General features: G+C 42.6%; 1 protein-coding gene across 1 annotated transcript; it reads right to left on the bottom strand.

Annotated features, from left to right (window-relative positions):
* Window positions 1-4738: 4738 nt before the first annotated feature.
* Window positions 4739-18992, bottom strand: LOC306711478 (gamma-aminobutyric acid receptor subunit rho-2-like; the record flags this gene model as incomplete). Its single annotated transcript, XM_079180444.1, has 9 exons — window positions 4739-5053; window positions 5147-5355; window positions 6360-6512; window positions 7415-7555; window positions 8332-8414; window positions 8561-8784; window positions 11571-11638; window positions 17254-17360; window positions 18871-18992. 9 exons carry the CDS (start codon window positions 18990-18992, stop codon window positions 4739-4741), a joined length of 1422 nt encoding a protein of 473 aa, XP_079036570.1.
* Between the last annotated feature and the right edge of the window lie 213 nt (window positions 18993-19205).

The raw sequence follows: 19205 nt of genomic DNA, 5'->3' as shown, positions 1-19205 counted from the left end.
AAAAAAGATCATAATGTTTTTTTTGTTTTATTTTATTTAACCGGAAAAAAGTAAAAAAAAAAAGAAGAAGATCATAATGTTTTTTTTGTTTTATTTTATTTAACCGGAAAAAAGTAAAAAAAAAAAAAAAAAGATCATGATTTTTTTGTTTTGTTTTATTTTATTTAACCGGAAAAAAGTAAAAAAAAAGATCATGATGTTTTTTTTGTTTTATTTTATTTAACCGGAAAAAAGTAAAAAAAAAAATAAAGATCATGATGTTTTTTTTTATTTTATTTTATTTTATTTAACCGGAAAAAAGTCAAAAAAAAAAAAAAATAGAGATTAGAAGTCTATCATATCATTCAATCAATATAATTATAAAGTCTTTCAATCAGTCCACTGTTGCAGCTAAACACATTACAAGATTGCTGTTAATGTAGCTTTTACAATAATATATTTTAACATTTACAAAAGTCACCAGTAATAGTTACCTGGTGTAGAATTGCATGTTGTTTTCATGGAAAGACTGGCAAGGGGATGAAGGAACCTGTGAGGAGATCGTCACTGAAGCGCATGCAAAAAAAAAAAACCCAAAAAAACATCATGATCTTTTTTTTTTTGGGGCTTCCATAGGATTGTGGCCTCAAATCCTGTCATATGTTGGATCTTCAAAAATATGTAAATCAGGAGTCGTTTAAATGTGTGAAAGAAAGTCTTTATTTATGAAATTACATTCTGAACATTGTTTTCTGGAGATGAAGTAGAAGAGATGTCGGTTTGGAAGCTGACGGATCTGGCAAGCGTGCTTCTTCTTTCTGGTTTTGTTTTTTTGCATTGAGACGCCATCTGACTTGCTGTAATGAGAGTTTCATTCCAAAATGATATGCACCTTTAAAATACATAAAAATAAAGCTGTGCAATAAGTATGGAGCTAGAGCCAAAAGTTGGTTAGCCTAGCTCGGCATAAAAATGTTGCTAATAGTTTAACTTAGCCTTCGTGTGTGTGGATGAAGTATTACATTGTTTAAGTTAATACATTTAGCGGTTGGCTAATTAGCAAGCTACACTTGTTACAGAAAATTATCCCCAACAGCCGGCTGGTTGCCAGTGAAGCTTTGTGGACTAGCTAGCTACCTAGATAGCTCTGGAGATGGACTAGCTAGCTAGCTAACTAACTAGCTCTAGAGATGGATAAGCTAGTTAGCTAACTAGCAAGATCTCGAGATGGACAAGCTAGTTAGCTAACTAGCCAACTCTTGAGCTGGACAAGCTAGCTAGCTAACTAGCCAGTTCTTGAGATGGACAAGCTAGTTTGCTAATTAGCCAGTTCTTGAGATGGACAAGCTAGCTAGCTAACTATCTGGTATTATTGGTAAATATTAACATTCCCAAGTGTTGAGAGAATTATTCTGCCTCCATCTACGCACCACCCAGAAAAATACGTCATGTTTACAAACAGAAAAGGAGTCTGTTGTGTTCACTCACTGTCTCTAACCAGGTTTCTTTCTTACATCTGTTTGATGTATAATTTATATCAATTTCCCAAAATGTCAAATTACTGCTTTAAAATGTATATATTTCTGCAGGTAGAATCTGCTTTTGAAACACTGACTTGTGCACCAGTATTGTGTAAACAAACTGCAGCACTTGTGATGGATGAAATCACACACCACAGCTTCTATCTTACTATTTACCCACGTGATTAAATGCTGAATTGGATGGAATTCTGATCAGAAAACTCCAATATAAAACTATGCATTCACTCATTTTACGCAAACAAATAAATGAAGAAACAAACAAAAATACAGCCATTAAACCATGTTGGTGTATTAAAAAAAAGAAGTTAAGGCGGTTCAAGTTGGTTACATCACTAGTAAAGCTTCCTGTGTTTTCAAGTCCTTTCATAGAAATATACATCTAGAAAGATACAGCATCGCTCTTCTGCAGCATGCATCAAGGTATAATGGCACATAGATCCATCGCTGCACTAAAAATAAATAAATAAATATCAAATAAAAGAAACTTAGTGAATGAACAAACTGTAAATACATGAATAAATAGAAGACTTTGCTCAGCAACAGTGGTGTGTGGTGCTTTTAAAACCCCATACAGTAGTAACATCCTGTTTAATTCTGGCTTTATGGGTTGCTTCAGTCTGGTAAATGCCAACAGTAGTCCATGAGTAATACACAGCAGAAGCATTTACTCTCACTTTAATTGAAAATTTGTCAATGTGGTAGGAGTGCCGTTAAGAGAAGACAGTCTGGTATTTAGCACACTTACTGCCTCATTAGCCATCTGCTCCGGACTCTTCTGTGACTCAGTCAGATCCAAAGGTTACAGAGGAAATAGCAGCCAAATGATCTGCTCTTATTATTTTTGACAGTTTGATCTTGAAGAAAGAGCGCTTCAGAGAAGAACGGGATGTTTAGGGAAGTCTAGATGGGGGCTGGTTTGCACAAAAAGTTGACTCTGGCTCAGATCTAACTGTCCAACTTCAGTTCAATATCAGACTCAATATAGTCACGACACACAACACTGATATTTCTCAGGAGTTGATAGAGACCAAAACGGAGAGTAAAATTTGACTAATATTGTTTGTGTTGTCCAAAACCACATTAATGTTGCTCATTTTCAGCTGGTTGTTTAAATAGCCAACTGTCAGCTAACACAATTGGTGATGAAATATCCATGGTTTGTGTTTTTCAGCTCGCTGTGAAGCATCTGTAGTCCGCTAATTACCATTTCTCCACATTGTAAAAAAAACATTACAAAGAAATGTAACTAAAACTTCAATGTTCAGTGTTGCAGAGAAACATTGCTACGAGAAACTTTCATTTTGTGTTGATTTTGGCGCTTCCTGTGGACCAAAGTGGTAGTGTTTCTGAGCGCCAGAGTCTCTTTAGAAAACCTCTCATTTTACTGCAGCAGGGTCCGACAGTCTGCCCCTCTCAGTCCTGGTTCTGGTTCTCCTGTGCCTCCCTTCCGTCCAGCGGGTCCAGCAATACGTCCTGGGTCTCCAGTAGCGTGGTGTTGGTGTTAGCTTCCAGAGAGGAGAAGCTCTGCTCCTGGAGGAGGAGGAGGAGGAGAAGACGCTGCTGCAGGGAGCGGAGCTCTCCTCCTCCCGCTGGAGCTCCGACTGCAGGTCCAAGGCGGAGGCCCCGCTGGACCCTGAGCTGAAGGAGTTCACCTGTTGTTTCAAATGGCCGGACATGCACTAGAAGTGTAACGACGTGCTTCCAACTGCTTTGACGTCTCTACTCTGAGCTTGTTTCGATTTTTCAGCGACAAAAGCACATTATTCCCCACAGGATGATGTTCTATGAAATTAATAAAAATACTACTGATGCTCTCACTGCTTAAAATGACAAACTTGGCCGGCTGTAGGTCACATCAGCTGTCACTACTTTATGTAAATTATGTTCTCTCTGCAGGACGGCGTCTGTAACACCACTGTACACCAGTGAGTCGTCCACACTCCAACAGAGTGATACTTCTTCCATCTATGGATTGCATGACACCAATTTCACATTATGAATAAGCTAAACTTTAATTTATATCATATCAATAATGAATGTTAAGGGCTATCTGTAATATACAAAAATGTCGCCTGAATAGCAACATTTTCCTACAAAACTGCTGGTTCTGTGTGTTGGCATTTCAAATTTGATGCAGTGCATCATGGGAGCATCAATTGACGCACAGCGTTTATCGCTCTCAGTGCGTTTGGGTCTTTAATGCTGAAGTTAACACCAAAATGATATATTGAAATGAGCTTCAGACAAAGATTGACTACAAAGGCTTTAAAACATTGGCAGTCTGTCACCTCTGTTTTGGGGGTTTGTCATATTAATAGCAAGCAGAGCTGCAGAGTCAACAGTGATATGTTGCCATCGTTTACGGTGGCTTACGTTTTTTTGTCTGTTTTTTATTTCTGTACAAATGGAATTAAACAGCCCCACGATGTGGTTGGGAGTATGATTGAGAGCAGTGTGCGAAATACGAGGTGGTCCGAGACCCCTTGATTGACTCTCGAGACCCCCTGAGAGCCTCAATTGTTAAATTTCGGGGTGGGGGGGGGGTCTCTAAAATCATAAGACAATCATTTGTTTCCTGTAATTGTCTCTTAAATGTCTTATTAAAGCTTACTAATGCCCAGCAGTTTTCATTATTCATTAAGCGAGCCTGTCTTAATGTCCGTTTGGGGACCTAAACGGACCCCCATTGGACAAATTTGATCTTGTGCCTTTCGTGAGAACCTGGAATAAAACAAGACATTGTCTCTCCTCTTCTCGGATACTAAGACGGCAACTAGAAGAAGCCGAGGTCCGAGAGTTGGGTTAGAGAGAGAGAGGCGAGCGTGCGTATTCTGTTGCAGGGCGTGGCTGTGTAGTTGTGTGAGTGGTTTTATTGTTAACGATATCAGCTGATTACTGATTGATGTGTGTGCAACCATTAACTCTTGTATATTGCGTACGTATTTCGCACACTGGTTGAGGGTAAGAATGAGCTCGTGATATAACCACGTGAAGCAGGAGAAGCTGTTTAAGTGGTCCAGTCCAGCGATGACATGCGGGCCTTTTGAGATATTCACACCCAGAAGCCGCCGATTTGCTTTTGCCATCCTGTCGAAACCCGTTGCTCCACTTGAACATGCAGAATAGAAACGGCTGTATCTCTCTCTTCAAACAGGTAAACAAAAAGATTTCGCAGTTTCCGTCCTTCACTGTTACAGTTGCGGCTCAAATGCACACGCTCAGCAGTACACACACCAGTAGACCAGGTTGAACAGGATGTAGGCGCCGGGGAAGATCATGCGAGAGGAGGTGTCGATGGCGTGGGTGTTCTGGATGATCCGGAAGCCACGGATGCCCTTCTTCTTGGTCCCCGTGGGCTCTTTGTCCAGGGAGAGATGCACCACCATCCGCTCCTGTTTTTCCGACGAATCCTCGGGCACAATGGAGCCCCGCGTGTACCCCGCCAGGCTGTTGGCGTCCGCCTCGCTGTACGTGCCGTCCAGCATCATGGTCCTGGCGTGGGACATGCCGCAGGTGCAGGGGAGTGTCTGCGACTGAGCAAAAGAGAGCAAAAGGAATCAGGCTTGAATAAGAAGTTCACGAAAGCACCGTTTGGGAGACATACGTCGTTTCTAAAAAAATGGTACCTGTTGCCTGGCTTTTTCTCTGAGCTTGCGGTCTTTACCGTCCCTCACCGTCGTCAGGTAGTTGACGGCTGCGTACTCGAGCACGGAGAGGAAGACAAAGACGAAACTGACCCAGAGGTAAATGTCCACAGCTTTGATGTAGGACACCCTGGGCATGGAGGCGTTGACTCCAGTGATGATGGTGGACATGGTGAGCACCGTGGTTATACCTGAAGCACAGAAAACAAAATTCATGTCCATGTTTGTCTCCGTCAGTCCAGAACAGACATCAACTTCTGGAACTTGGAGGGCAGAGACGAGAAACTGGGGAAACTGAAACTGTTAAAAACAAAAAGAAAAGGAGAAGGTGGTCCCCAGACAAGACAATGGGGATGATGTGACATGATGCACAACAAGTCGGAAAAGAAACCAGTTGATAACAAACCGTTACGCTGTATTTTGCACATACAAACACCGTAGCAACATGTCCACAGATGGAATTTGGACAGCTTTGTGTTTACGACCAATGAGACACAAACAAGACAGAAGTGCTAATAAACAGTATAATATTACAAATTTCACTTCTGCAGTAATCTTGGATTTTTTTTTAGGTCAGGGTTGGTGAGGTTCTCCCGACTTCAAGGTTCCAGTGGAAATATCTAAGTCCATAAGCATAAGTCTAGAGCGCCACAGGCACATGAGAGAACATTCACCGACAATAATTGGAGACTTTCTTCAAGGCTGAGGAGTTAAGGTCCACCTAATAAATTTGTCACTTGGTGCTTTAACAAAAAAAACTCCCTAAAAGGGGTTTTGAAAGTCCTTAAAGCTAGCAAGAAAGTCATTAAGTTGCCAACATTGAGGCTGTAACTCCCCTTAAAACCACAAATTGTCATATTACATTCCTGCTTGTGTACAGATTAAACAAGCAAAAGTCAATTGCTGCGTTGCAATTCAATTGTCAAGTGAATTTTGAAATGTCTCGCATAAAGAAATGCAAACTGGTTCGGAGTGAATAAACGTGGCTACGGCGTAGTTCCGTCAGCAGTCGGCGCTATAAGCTACGCAAGTCTTGTAGAGGGTCTCTTCAGAAATGTGTTCATTCATGTCAGCTGGTATTGTCCATGTTTCAGCAGATCAGTCATACGAGTTAAATGTTTACATTTTCAGCACGTATTGGGCAAAAGGCATTTTGATAATACGCGTGAACAGGCCGGATGGTTCATCGTGTTACCTAACGAGACTCTGGCAGGGACGGCCCTGCGGTCGATCCAGAAGGACACCCAGGACAGCATGACCATCAGAGTGGCGGGGAAGTAGGTCTGCAGCAGGAAAAAGAAGATGTGACGCCGCAGAGTGAAGTTGATGTACAGACGGTTGTACCAGCCTGGAGACCGGGAAGAAGCAGAATAACGAGAAGGTTTGTTCTTGTATGTGTCAGAGGTAAAAACAGAAATGATACCACAATAAACACGGAGCCAGGTGGAATGAACTGATCTGCACAGCGCCCGATAAATCAAAAAACAACATCTGAATAGTAAAGAGATAATTGCATTGGATAACAACATTTATGACAGCAGAGCAAAGTAACAAATAACAATGTGAGGGAAATGTTGAAATAGCCCAAAAGGTGTTTTTTTCACATCAGTGTTCTAGTTTCTGAGTTTCTGATTCAAAAACATTTCTCAGAGGAACAGCTTTTCTCTGGATCCAGTGCTAATCTCACCGGGTTGAGTAAAACCTCATTGGGCAAAGCCAAACAATTATTTTCAGAGCTTTCACTGAAAGCTTCACTCAGTAGCAGCTTTCAGCTTTTATATATTTATTAATATAATTAATATATGTTACTATTTCAATCCCTTAGTAGCACTATTTTGTACCATGAAAACTGTAATGTTCAGAGAAACAATGTCCTTGAGTGAAAGAAAAGGAGCAGATTGGAGATCCAGAAAGGCAAAGAACTGTCCTTTAGAAAAGTTTGCAACGTAATAGGAACATCAAATTGTGAGAAAAAACATTATACTATTATATAGAAATTAAATATTCTTGCACAGTGCAATGAAAAATAAGCATTCCCTGCAACTGACAGAGTGCAGAAGAGAGCAGGTGACATTAAAGAATTTAATGTTAATTTAAAGTCTTCCCGTTTCGGTTCATAACAACAACAACTTAGTGAAAATACTAATTGCCACACAGTGAGCATGAAGACTTTAGAGCTCCTATAGGAGCCATTTTTTACCATCGGGTACATCAGCCTTTTAGAATGAGTTCTATGTAAACTCTGTCTACCTGTGCTGCTGTAGAAAGCCAGTCTGGAGCTCGTGTGGAACTTCTGGATGAGGAACTGAGACAGAGAAATCCTGTCGTCGGTGCTCAGGGACTCGTCGCCGCTTTTCCAATACAGCATCAGGTCTTCGTCTGTGTACGCATCTGAAGGACAGAAACACATGAACGCAAGAATAGAGTTCAGTATCAGCTGCAGCAGTAGGACGGATACAGGCTTAGGCATGTGAGGATTTCCTGTGACCAAAGGCATCAAAACCCACACTTTCACATCATTTATTTTAATCATGTCAGTCTTTATTGTCATGTAACAATCTGATCACCAAGTCCTAATCCTTGTGTGTGAAAATCATAGACCATATATAAAAGAACTGGGTTTGTTGACTGCGGTTTTGAAGCCTCTAGTTCGGCGTTTTGGCCGTCGCCTTCTGTTTTTTGCAACCAGTGAACAGAAGTGACCATATTTGTACTGTGGAGGAGTGACGTAGAGACAACGTAGACAATACAAATGTAGCCCCGCCCTAAAGCATACCCTGCTTTATGGTCTGTTTGACTCTTAATGGACCATAATTTACTAAATGAACATCATGCTGTGTTGAGAAGACTTGGGAATAAACCGTTTCTGATTCTGATTAATACCCACTCATGTGAAAACACCTGTCACTTCTTACTAACAGTTAATAGTAATAAAACAGTAATGAATAACATTTCACCTTTTGATTGACAGGTCTCTACCACAGCTGTATACCTCTCTGTAGTTCAAATATGGTCACTACTGTTCATTGGTTGCAAAAAGCCAGGATGTTGCCGGCCAAAATGCCAAACTCAAGGCTTCAAAACAAAAAAAAATCAGTTATGTCACGATGACTACATCCACTGCTTATATACAGTCTATGTTCTCAGCAATAGAGTGGAGTACTTACAGCTCTCCAGCTCCAGCGTGCACGTCTGCGAGTCCAAAGGGAAACGACTGAAATCCATGTTGCACGCAGCAGTAACTGTAACCCTGAGGGGGGGGGGGGGGGGAGACAGCAGAGCGTAAACATCACCAGCTCTGTGCTGTGCATGCTGCAACAAGGCCTGCCAAGTCGCATTTGGTTGGTGGGAGAAAAAAAGCCCCGACATGGCAGATATCTGTGTGCGTGTCCTCACCTCAGGCTGTACAGGACGTGACCGTCGGGAAACACCCGCAGCATGATGTTTTCAGTGGTGGTGTCGTGGATGAAGGACCTCTTGGAGTGGACGAAGAACACGTCGGGCACCCAGATCTTCTTCACCAGGCGCCCGTCAAAGGTCATGCTCTTGTTGGTGGAGCTCGGGAAGGCCAGCCGTTCGTCCTTCCAGTAGTGCCTCAGATACAGGGTCATGGTGAAGTCCTGAGGGGTCGGGGCGGGTGGGGGGGGGGGGGGGGAGGGGTGACAGAAACAGAAAACAGCCACTGGGTTTATTGAACTCCATGGGATTACAGAGCTGCGACCCGTTGCTGCTGCATTTTATGGATTGCTTTTGACTAAACATACATGGTCAAGAGAGGTGCCGAACATATGTTAACTAACCTCAATCCACAGCTTCCATCGGTCCGAGATTACCTTTGTTTTATCGCCTCCAACCTCTGTTGCTATGCAGGGACTCCTGCACTACTACCCCCCCCCCCCGGCTGCACAGATCATCCTCTATACCACTCTCCTCATGGCATTACATAAGATCAGATCAGTTTGGAATAATGGCAGCAGCAACATATTGCACTCTTGGCATCGACCATAAAAGTACCTTTGATGTTGCGTAAGACGACGAGTTCAGGGTCATGTCTGAATCTGTCCAGCGAGTAACAACTGTGATGTGTAGTAAGTTTACTAATGAGAGATGGTTTCAAGTGCTGTGATCTCAACGTATCCTTGACTATTTATATAACTGCAAGCATATTAGCTGTTTAAAACAACTGGGACAAATTGATTTTGAGGGTCCTGGAAGGTGAATCTTTTAAAGCGAGACAAAAGTTACACATTCTGTCTGGAACATGTGAGACCTCGGGCTAACCCGACATCGGGAGGCTGACCTGGCTACATCGTGCATCCGGGATCAGCAGGACTCCGGTGTGTCGAGAGGAGGTGGACTCTGTGTTTACATTAATGATGTTTGGTGCTCAAACACAGTCAAAGTTGACGGACAATGTTAAGATTTCAACCATTTTATCTGCTCAGAGAATTGGTTTTATTGCTGCTGTTTAAATTTCTCCTTATGCAAATTCAATAAATGCACTACTTCTTTGTGTGTTTCTTGTGTAGAAAAACAACTGTTTTTGTGAAACTTCCAGTTGCATAATCCCTGAAATACTTGAACAGTTGAATTAATTAGCAACAAAATGCACCGTTGCTCGATCGCTGCACTCTCTACACGAAGGGAGCGTTTCACACGCCCCGCAAATCTATTTTGTCCAATGTAGAACGTACAGAAGGCATTCCCAAGTGTACGGTAAATATATGGATAAGTTAATCATTTTAGTGCAGCGATATTATAACAGATTGATACGATTGAGTTAGTTTGACTATTTCCACCACTGCGACGCCTCTACCCTCTTCTCCTGTTTTGGTAATGTTAGCTAAAAACTACAATGGCCCGCTGGTTTGAGGAAATGACTGAGCCTTGTGAGGGTTTATGAGATGTTTTAGATATGAGGCGATGGGCTTGGAGCTGAGAGCCACAGACGGGGTAGTGAGGTCAGAAAGTATTGATAAACAGACCGACACATCGTTGGTTTCGGTCTTTTCATGTGAAATGTAGACAATGATACATTTTTTTTAAATCTCGTCTCTGCTGAACCCGTTAACCTCTAAATGAAACAGCAGAAGATGGTTTCCTGTGTAACCGCATCCTGCAGCTTTGTGACATGACATAATGTCATTAAGAGCAGCCGTCCCCGTCCCCCCCCCCTCTGCTCCAAAACAATTAAATACACACTGGGATCCAAATTAAATGTAATCCTTGGTCGTCCTTGCAAAACCGGAGCTTACACAACATCAGGACGACGGTTTCGGATCCAATTTTTGGTTCCAGAACAGAAGGTTGATTTAATTACATTACTCGGCAAAATAAACAATTCCTACCATTGAGCTTTCATAATCTGATTCTGATAATCCAACTGAAAACAACAGCTAAATGACTATAACTAAAAAGGTTACGTTCATCAGTTCAAAGCGCAGGAAGCCGAACACAGATATCTGATAAAGGACAACGGATTACTGTGAACTGTATTCAGGCTCTGATCTTATGAGTCCAATCAAAAAAGAAATTGGATCGAGAAGACACGCGTCCCCATCGTCTTAGTCATCGTTGTGCTCATGTGTTCGTCCTCATGCTGTTAATGAAGAGGGTTCCTGCCTCATTAGCTGCTTCTCCCCCATGTGTTGAAGCAGTATGAGCTCATTTGTCAAAGTAATTTGTCATAGATTTATTTTGGGGGGGGGGGGGTTACATTTGCCACCAGTAACATAATCCACTGGAATAGCAGCGCTAATGATTACATTATGTGTCTATTCTCCCATAATCTCATTACTTTGAGTTTGTTGTTGGTTTTTGCTTTAAAGAGAATAATCCAAAGTAATCCTTCATTTTTACGCCCAAAACAGAATCTATTCTAAAAACAATAGCAATGAGGGCTGCAACTCACTATTATTTTCATTATTTACTCGATTAGTTGTTTTGTCTGTAAAATGTCAGATAATCAGATTTTCCCGAAGCCCAAGATGACTCAAAGATATTCAGTTTACTGTCGCGAAGGAGTAAAGAAACCAGAAAATGTTCACATTTAAAAAGCTGAAATCTGAGAAAACATTGTTTCTTTACCGATTAATCCATTATGAAAACATTTAACAGTTCGATTAATTCTGCGAAAGGTTCCACCCAGAACCTCCTCCGAGAGGTTTTACAGACAACCCTTCTATGGTGTAATGGCTCCACCTAAAACCCTTTCTGGAGGTTCTCTCTAGAACCTTTCCACCTTCTAAGGGTGCTAACAAGAAGATCCTTTTATGTCCAAGGCTCTCATCTAGAATCCACCCAGGGTTCCTCATCGGGCTCCAAAGGTGCTCAACCCACAACAATCCTGGTTCGTAATCATTGGGAGGATCTTTAAAAAGGTATTTTACACATTTAAGCCACTTACCATGTCTACCTCCGATATGCTGTCCAAGCTCTCCACCTGAACATCCACTCCAACGGGGACAGCTGGACCTGCAGATTCATATCAAACCGATGCACATAAATTAGAATATTTCAGGCCCCTCGACTATCTCAGTTAGTTTTGAAGTTACATCTTCAACTTATCAGAATCAGGTAGATCTGAAGAGAAGTATGGCTCCTGAGTTATGTCGTTAAATAGCACTGAGAACCGGCTAACGGCATTTGCTTCCGATGGAACGAAACAGGGTGAAACAACAACATATGATTTGTTGACGCTGAAAAACAATTGCAGACGGCCTCAGCTGGAGCATATCAACAAGAGGGGTTAGGGATGTACAGTTATATGGAAGAGTATCCTTATCACACCCTTGTGTCATGAGTGTATTAAAGGCACATTGACGGCTGTAGTATTAATCTGAGCAGCAGCGAGAGTGCCAGCGTTACGCAACTGGTGGCCCAGCAAAGCTGCTACCTGGAAGAGGGGACGTCAACTCGTGCCCAGTTCCAGCTGTCGGCAGAGTGTCCTCCCTACTCGTACTCACACCATATGTCGCATGTCACGAGCCAGATTCAAGCAAGGCTTGAGCTCCTGTTGACGTGTTGCCTCAGTGGACGTAACAACCAGACACCTGCTGAGTAAAAACCCTGCAGCTGGATCGCAGGAGGCCACAGCCGGAAACCAATCGGGGTCCGCAAGGACACAAAAAAGGACACTGTTTTCTGTGCAACAATGTTCAAAATGTTGGCTTCAGATCGAGGCTGAAAAACGGAGGTGTGTGTGTGTGTGTGTGTGTGTGTGTGTGTGTGTTCACACGGGACAATCAGACACACATGAAATGTCCTGCGTGTGGTTTTGCCAGAAGATTTCCGTTTGCTATTTTCAGCTGACAGCATCAGCGAATTATTCCACGTCACCGATCATCAGATGAGACCCACGAATGCGTCACAGAGATGCTCCGCATCATAAGTCCTGCTGGCCCTCGTAGCCCTCGGTAGCACTTCCGTGTGGCCTGTTTTCAAATGGGGCATGAAGCGAGAGTGTTGCCAGCCAGTGTTTTCCCCCCACAAAGCATGAGCACCACAACAACGAGCATCAACATCACAGAGGAGCAAACACTATAAGTCAAAGTTAAAATGCTAAAAGCAGCCTGTTTATGGGCGCGCGCAGCAGGCAGAAGAGCCGTCCTGATAGTTTCACGGTTCTGCTTTCCTGAGAGCTCGACTAAACCCCAACGGCATCATTTAACTCCACGTCGTACTATTTATAATGGAATTATCGTCAAAAAAAGCACAAAAAAACAAAAGCACACAAATTATATGCATTTACAGCGGGAGCTAAACTTTATTAGCTACATGTGGGGGATTCATCCAGCTACTGCGTTTTTCACCAGGCTAATTATTTGAGTCACTGTGTGTTTAGACTTTCGTTCATCCCCGTGGGTGAAATTTCATAATGTGTCTAATTAAGAAAGTTACACTTGTAGGAACATTAATTTGAGAAAATACAGGATTTCCGTGTTAGGGAGGGACTATTATTTTGATGTGTACCAGCAGATGTTCAGGCAAAATAAAGACATATTAAATTAGGCTATAGAGGAATATTCCCCTTGTGAAGGCAGTTTCCTGAGTTTTTCATCCTGTTTTTCTACTTTAGACGAAAATAATGAAACTTTCTGAGCCGGCATATAGCAAAATAAAATAAAGAAATAAAAGGGCCAGTTCCCCCAAGCAGGGCTGGATTCATTCATTAGGCGCCTGAGGAGAAAATGACCCGATGGCCTCGTTCCTTCAAGTGCTCATTATGTGCCGTGCACACAGAAGACACTTGGCAGCTTCGTCATAATTTTCCAATAATACATCATAAATTACCCCAGATAGCACTGCTTCGCTGGAAGTTTGAAGTCTGTGAAATCAATTTGCGGTAATTTGATCAACAATTTATACAGAATATCTCATGTAGGGTCCATCGGCGAGACAGAGCCTGAAGGCCCTTTTCATTTCTATTAAGACTCTGATTTAGTGATACAGTACTCTCCAACAAATTAGTCAAATCACTACAAACCAACTTGCCCGTGAGGTTCAGGGTTTCAGAGCAGTCATGCAGGATACTGTTTGGTTTTGTGTGTCCAGGATTAAAGATATCCATCTGGTCGGGAACCTTTATTGCCTAATTTCCTGTCATGTCAACACTGTCCACTATCTAATAAAAGCATCAAATACCCTAACATATTATTAAACTGCTGCAGCCTTTAAAGAAATAGTTCAGTATTCAGTGTGTTTCGGTTCAGGATATTACAAGATCAATATCAATATTTAGGACTCAGACATCTCTGAGACATTTTCTCTCTGCACCTGAACACATACAACCCATAAAACTATCTGAATGGATAGATTCCACTACAGGAAGTGAGAAAATAGCTGTGCATGTAATTCAATTTATATAATTATATCGACTCGCTAGTCACGTGAGTCATTAGTCAGTTATGTCATGTTATGTTATGTTATAGTACCTTATTACCTCACTAGAGAGCTGCACTCCCTAAATTCAGGGTTACTTGGGGGCTGGCTCAGGTTTATAGTTAGGGCTGGCTCAGGTGTATAGTTAGGGCTGGCTCAGGTTTATAGTTAGGGCTGGCTCAGGTTTATAGTTAGGGCTGGCTCAGGTTTATATAGGGCTGGCTCAGGTTTATATAGGGCTGGCTCAGGTTTATAGTTAGGGCTGGCTCAGGTTTATAGTTAGGGCTGGCTCAGGTGTATAGTTAGGGCTGGCTCAGGTTTATATAGGGCTGGCTCAGGTTTATAGTTAGGGCTGGCTCAGGTTTATATAGGGCTGGCTCAGGTGTATAGTTAGGGCAAATTTGTGATTTGTGATTTTGGGCTATGCAATTTCTTTTTTTATTGAAAAAACCTAAACCTCATTTCCTGTGAAGACAGAAGTTTATGTTGAAAAGAGACTAGAGGGGTACGTAGCGCACCATAGTTTAGTGAGATTTTGTTGGTTTTATTACTTATTAATTCAGCTTTTTATTTGTAAGAGGAAGAATTTTGTTATTTCCCCTCTTTTCCTTTAAGGTTTACCGGATATATAAACCTGTCAATCATCCTCATCACACACCACACAGCTGACCCTGAAACATAAATTAATCTTATAAAAGCTTTGACAGAAAGGAACATAACTCCAATTACAGCTACACTTCATGTCATGTGTTGAATAACGCAGGCTGAGTTGTCCTCACGTAATTTCAACACGTGTGTCCAGAATAGAGGGAGAAAAAAACAACTTATCCATTCCCATTAATGATGCTGGACTGCTCCTCTTTTCATGGATTAGCAACTGTAAATCCACTGTTGGTTTACCCTGGCTGGATTAGACAGCATTAGACACTATATGTTGCAGCGGCTAGAAAGAAATTCAAGTGAAAGGATGCATTTGGTGTCGGGTCCTTCAGAATCCCGTGGGGGTGAAATGAGGGGGAAAACACGTTGCTTCTTTAATGCAGATGTGACTAACGCGTGACGGATCCGTCCACCTCATCAGATGTGTTCCTTTAAAAACCCGAGGCAGACGGGAAAGGAGGAGCTCCCCAAATAGATGTAAACAAGAAATCACAACTGGCGATGACGAATATTCCTCCCTTCAGCTTCCACAGTCAGAACCCGTCCAATTGGATCACTTCAGGTGCTTTTAAGTCGGATGACAGACACCTTATCAAGACTCGTCGCTCCACCTGCACACCATTGATAGCATAAACATCACCGACAGTCGCTCTCGCGGGCATTGTGGAAGGATCTTAGCCAAACAATTACATTTCTCCATTCGATATCTTCACAACAAAGCGGTTTATTGTGCACTTTTTGGACAGTGAACTGACGCTGACACCCCCGTTGGCACGAAGCGGCGTCGCTCTCCATACCCGGAAGGCACCGCCGTGTAAGAGGCTTTCATTAGTAACACTGCAGTCGCTCCTTCTGAAGCCAGAAGGGAACCACATGGCAGTCTCACTGGGCGCTCACACCAGTCAGCTTTTGATGATGTTTGAATAAAACAATCCCATTCTTCTTCTTCTGCTGCTGCAGAAGAAGCTGCCTGCGTCGACAAACAAAAGCTTTCAGACGCAGGGCAAAAAAAAACACACAAAGTGTTCCTCGCTCCCATCTGTGGCCGCGACTGGAGTTCCAGAGGAGCATGAAATTCACTGTGGGACGTTTCATTTAGCTCGCCGCCTCCTCCTGTGCTGAAACATGCTAAATACCAGAGAATAGGCCGCTTTGGTTCAACAAATAAGCTTCTCATTTTTAATTGCCTCCTCCAAATCCCAGCAGCAGTGTCGTTTTACTGACATTCAAGGTGTAGAGAGGACGCACACAGAGCCAACGTCGACTTTAGGGTCGTTACTCAAGTGATTTTTTTCAGTAAATATAATTTCTCAAGTAGCTACTTTGATGCCTAATTTTACTTCTACTTGAGTATTTGGTTTTTTTGCAAAGTAGCTTTAGCGATTAGAGGTCCTCTTTAGCCGCTACTGGCTGCAAATTGATCTGAACCGTATTCACGTAACAAGCGGAAATTGACACGTGTTGCTGAGGAAAACGCACAAAAAATAAGGGAGTAACGTATCACTGTATGAGGATACGTTGACCAAAACACCACCCAGTCCTTGGAGGCATGCAACACTTAAGCACAAATCAAAAACGTGGCTCGTACAGTAACAGTACTTTTACTTGAGCACATTTAAGTGGAAGATACAAACAACCAGAGGTGACAATTAACGGCCTCAGAGGGAAGAGGTTTCTCTGGAGGATGACATCTGCTCAGCTCCGTGTCAGAATGTATTTACAGTGCAGTAGATCCTGCTTTCTTTGTTTCCTCTATCTCGGGGCCGTGTTGGGCTCCACATGTCGTCTATTTCTGTGCTATTTAGGTTTGTGAGCTGAACGGAAGGGATGAAGTGCAGGAAGAAATAAGCCTGCTCTCTCCCAACTCAGCGTGGCATCAACATTCGCTTCACACCACAGACGGTTTATAAGAAGAGGGCGTAGTCGTCGTGACGTCACTCATTGGCTTGTGGACTGACGTAATGAAGCCTTGAGTACGGCGATTTTGCCGTCGCCATCTTGGATTACGACCAACGCCATCTTCTTTTTCGTAACCAGTAAACAGAAGTGACCACATTTGGACTGCGGATGAGTGACGTAGAAATGTCGTACACGTCTCTGGTAGCGACCTGTCAATCACAGTAGCCCCGCCCTAAAGCATCCCCTGCTTTATGGTCTATTTTACTCTAAATGGACCATCATTTACTAAATGAACATCATGCTGTATTGAAGAAGACTTGAAACTAGAGATTGAGACCATAAACTCATGTTTACAATGTTTACTGAGGTAATAAATCAAGAGAGAAGTAGAGTCATTTTCTCATAGACTTCTATACGACCAGAGGAGTCGCCCCCTGGTGGTCAGTAGAGAGAATGCAAGTGTTAAGACACTTCCGCATCGGCTTCACTCGGCAGAACCGGAAGTTACCGCCTGTTTCACACTCAGCTTTAACAAAATGGTGAACCCTACTCTCCTGTTGCTCTTATTTAAAGAAACGACAGTGAATAATTCTCACATTGCCGCCAACATTATCGCAGCGGCAAAGTCCCCTAAAGCTCACAGAGCTCACCTGCGAAGGCGGGCCTCATGGTGAAGTCGTGTTCGTCTATGCGCAGAAGGTGGCTGGTCTTCGTCTTTCGGGATTTGGTTCCATCCGAGGCCTTCTTGGTCAGAGGGCTGAGAGGAGAGAGGTGCCATTGGAGTTTCGTCACTGTAGTTATTTTAATCAAACAGTAAGGAAGTGGTGCATTTGTCGGGGGACTACTTTCAGCGGTGGATTAATCCACTTTTGGCGCTCTAGTGAGGACGGTGTGTGTGTGGGATTGAGTCAAAATAAACTTTGTGTGTTTGTGAAATTAAGGAACATGTCACCCAGTGCAACAGTGAGCCTCACTGGTGTGTTTTAATGGGGATCTTTGGCAAAGAGGAAGATATCAGCCTTTGTGGGTAAGATGCATTTATTGTAGTTTTTGGTGTACACATAGGATTTGATGACAATAAAAAACACTCATCAGACTTATGGAGCTCCTTAACTGCAAATGTGAAGCCCTCTGATATTTTGTTTTTACAGAATTGAAAAAAATGTTTTGTACTTCCTAATAAATTAAACAATTAACGAGGTGCAGTGAACAGGGTACCAGTCTTTTGTTTTTTTGCTATGTACATTTTTATGTTTGTAAGCAAAGCTCATTTTAAAACCAATTGGTTTTGCAATAAAAAATAAGATTTGAAATAAAGAAAAATAAGAGGTGAAACTAACTGACTGTGCAGTAGTGCTGAAAAAAACCAGAAAGATGATCAGCAACAACTGTGACTTCTTAGATTAATACTTTAAGGTTGTATAGCCTATTCGATATGCAGAGCATTAATACAGCATTAAAAAACTAAAGATATAGCGGAGTAATGTCGACCAGAGCAGAGAATTAAATCACTCTTCACTGTTTGTTTAGGGACAATTATATTCCTCATCGTCTTAGTGTTATGTTATGATCATTGATTAAATAAATTGAGAAAATTAATAGATATGCTTTGAATGCTGTAATAAGCATTTTTTTAAGCAAAACCTCCCACATTTTTGGGTTGAAGACAAAATGTAGACAAAACGATGACAGGAGAAAATAATAGGAAGATTAATTCATTAATTGGAAATGTGCAGCACTAATATGCGGGGGAAGACATTAAAGCCATGTTTTGTACAATAAATTCATGCACATTACATGAGGACAAAGCTACAGCTGCTACTGAGCGATGTTTGATCCCGTTGACAGTAGTGGGGCATAGAATACAACCACTCTCAACCTCTCTGTTTGGAGACTCTCCTGTTACCCTCAAGCCAATCCGAATAAAGATAATGAAGACAATACGGCAGGTAGGTCGAGGACAGAAGTTTTGACAGGAAGGACAAGCGGGGTCTGAATAAATGTGAAGGGTCCTTTTAACCACAACATGACTTAAAATTGTGCAGATTGCATGCTAATGTGGACATTCTGGACCTTCTTGGAAATCAGCTGTTCGCTCGTTCAACTGTTCGCTGTCAAACTCATAGAAGTGTTGATTGGTCTGTTGCGCAGAGCTGCGCGTAAATGTGCGGCTGATTAAAGTGATGATCCTCGCTGTCCCTATGATGATGTCCGAAAGGTCAGAGTTCAATCAACATCAAATAAAAAGCAGCGTTATCGGTACTTACGTGCCGGGCTTGTGAGTCTCCGCCGGCGCGGACCAACGCTTTCTCCTACTTTTGTGTCTCCGGCACTCCCCGAGCAGGATCAGACACAGCAGCACGAGCAGGAACCTCGCGTAACCCGGCATGGTGAGTTCAAAAGTCCCGCAGCGAGTCGGTGAGCGCCTTTGGTTCGCGTGCAGGACGCACTGTGCACGGTACCATCTTCCTGTGTCGGAGGCAAAAAGAGGGAGGAAGAGTGTGAGGGAGACTGTGGGGGAACAAGTGCACCGGGTGAGAGAGAGACAGAGAGAGCGAGAGAGAGAGAGAGACGGGATGGTGGAGTCTGATAAGCGCGCTGA

The sequence above is a fragment of the Pholis gunnellus genome, assembly GCF_910591455.1.
Source record: "Pholis gunnellus genome assembly, chromosome: 19".
Taxonomy (NCBI): domain Eukaryota; kingdom Metazoa; phylum Chordata; class Actinopteri; order Perciformes; family Pholidae; genus Pholis; species Pholis gunnellus.
The sequence above is the reverse complement of the archived record's forward strand: the minus strand, read 5'-3'. Positions and strand labels throughout refer to the sequence as shown.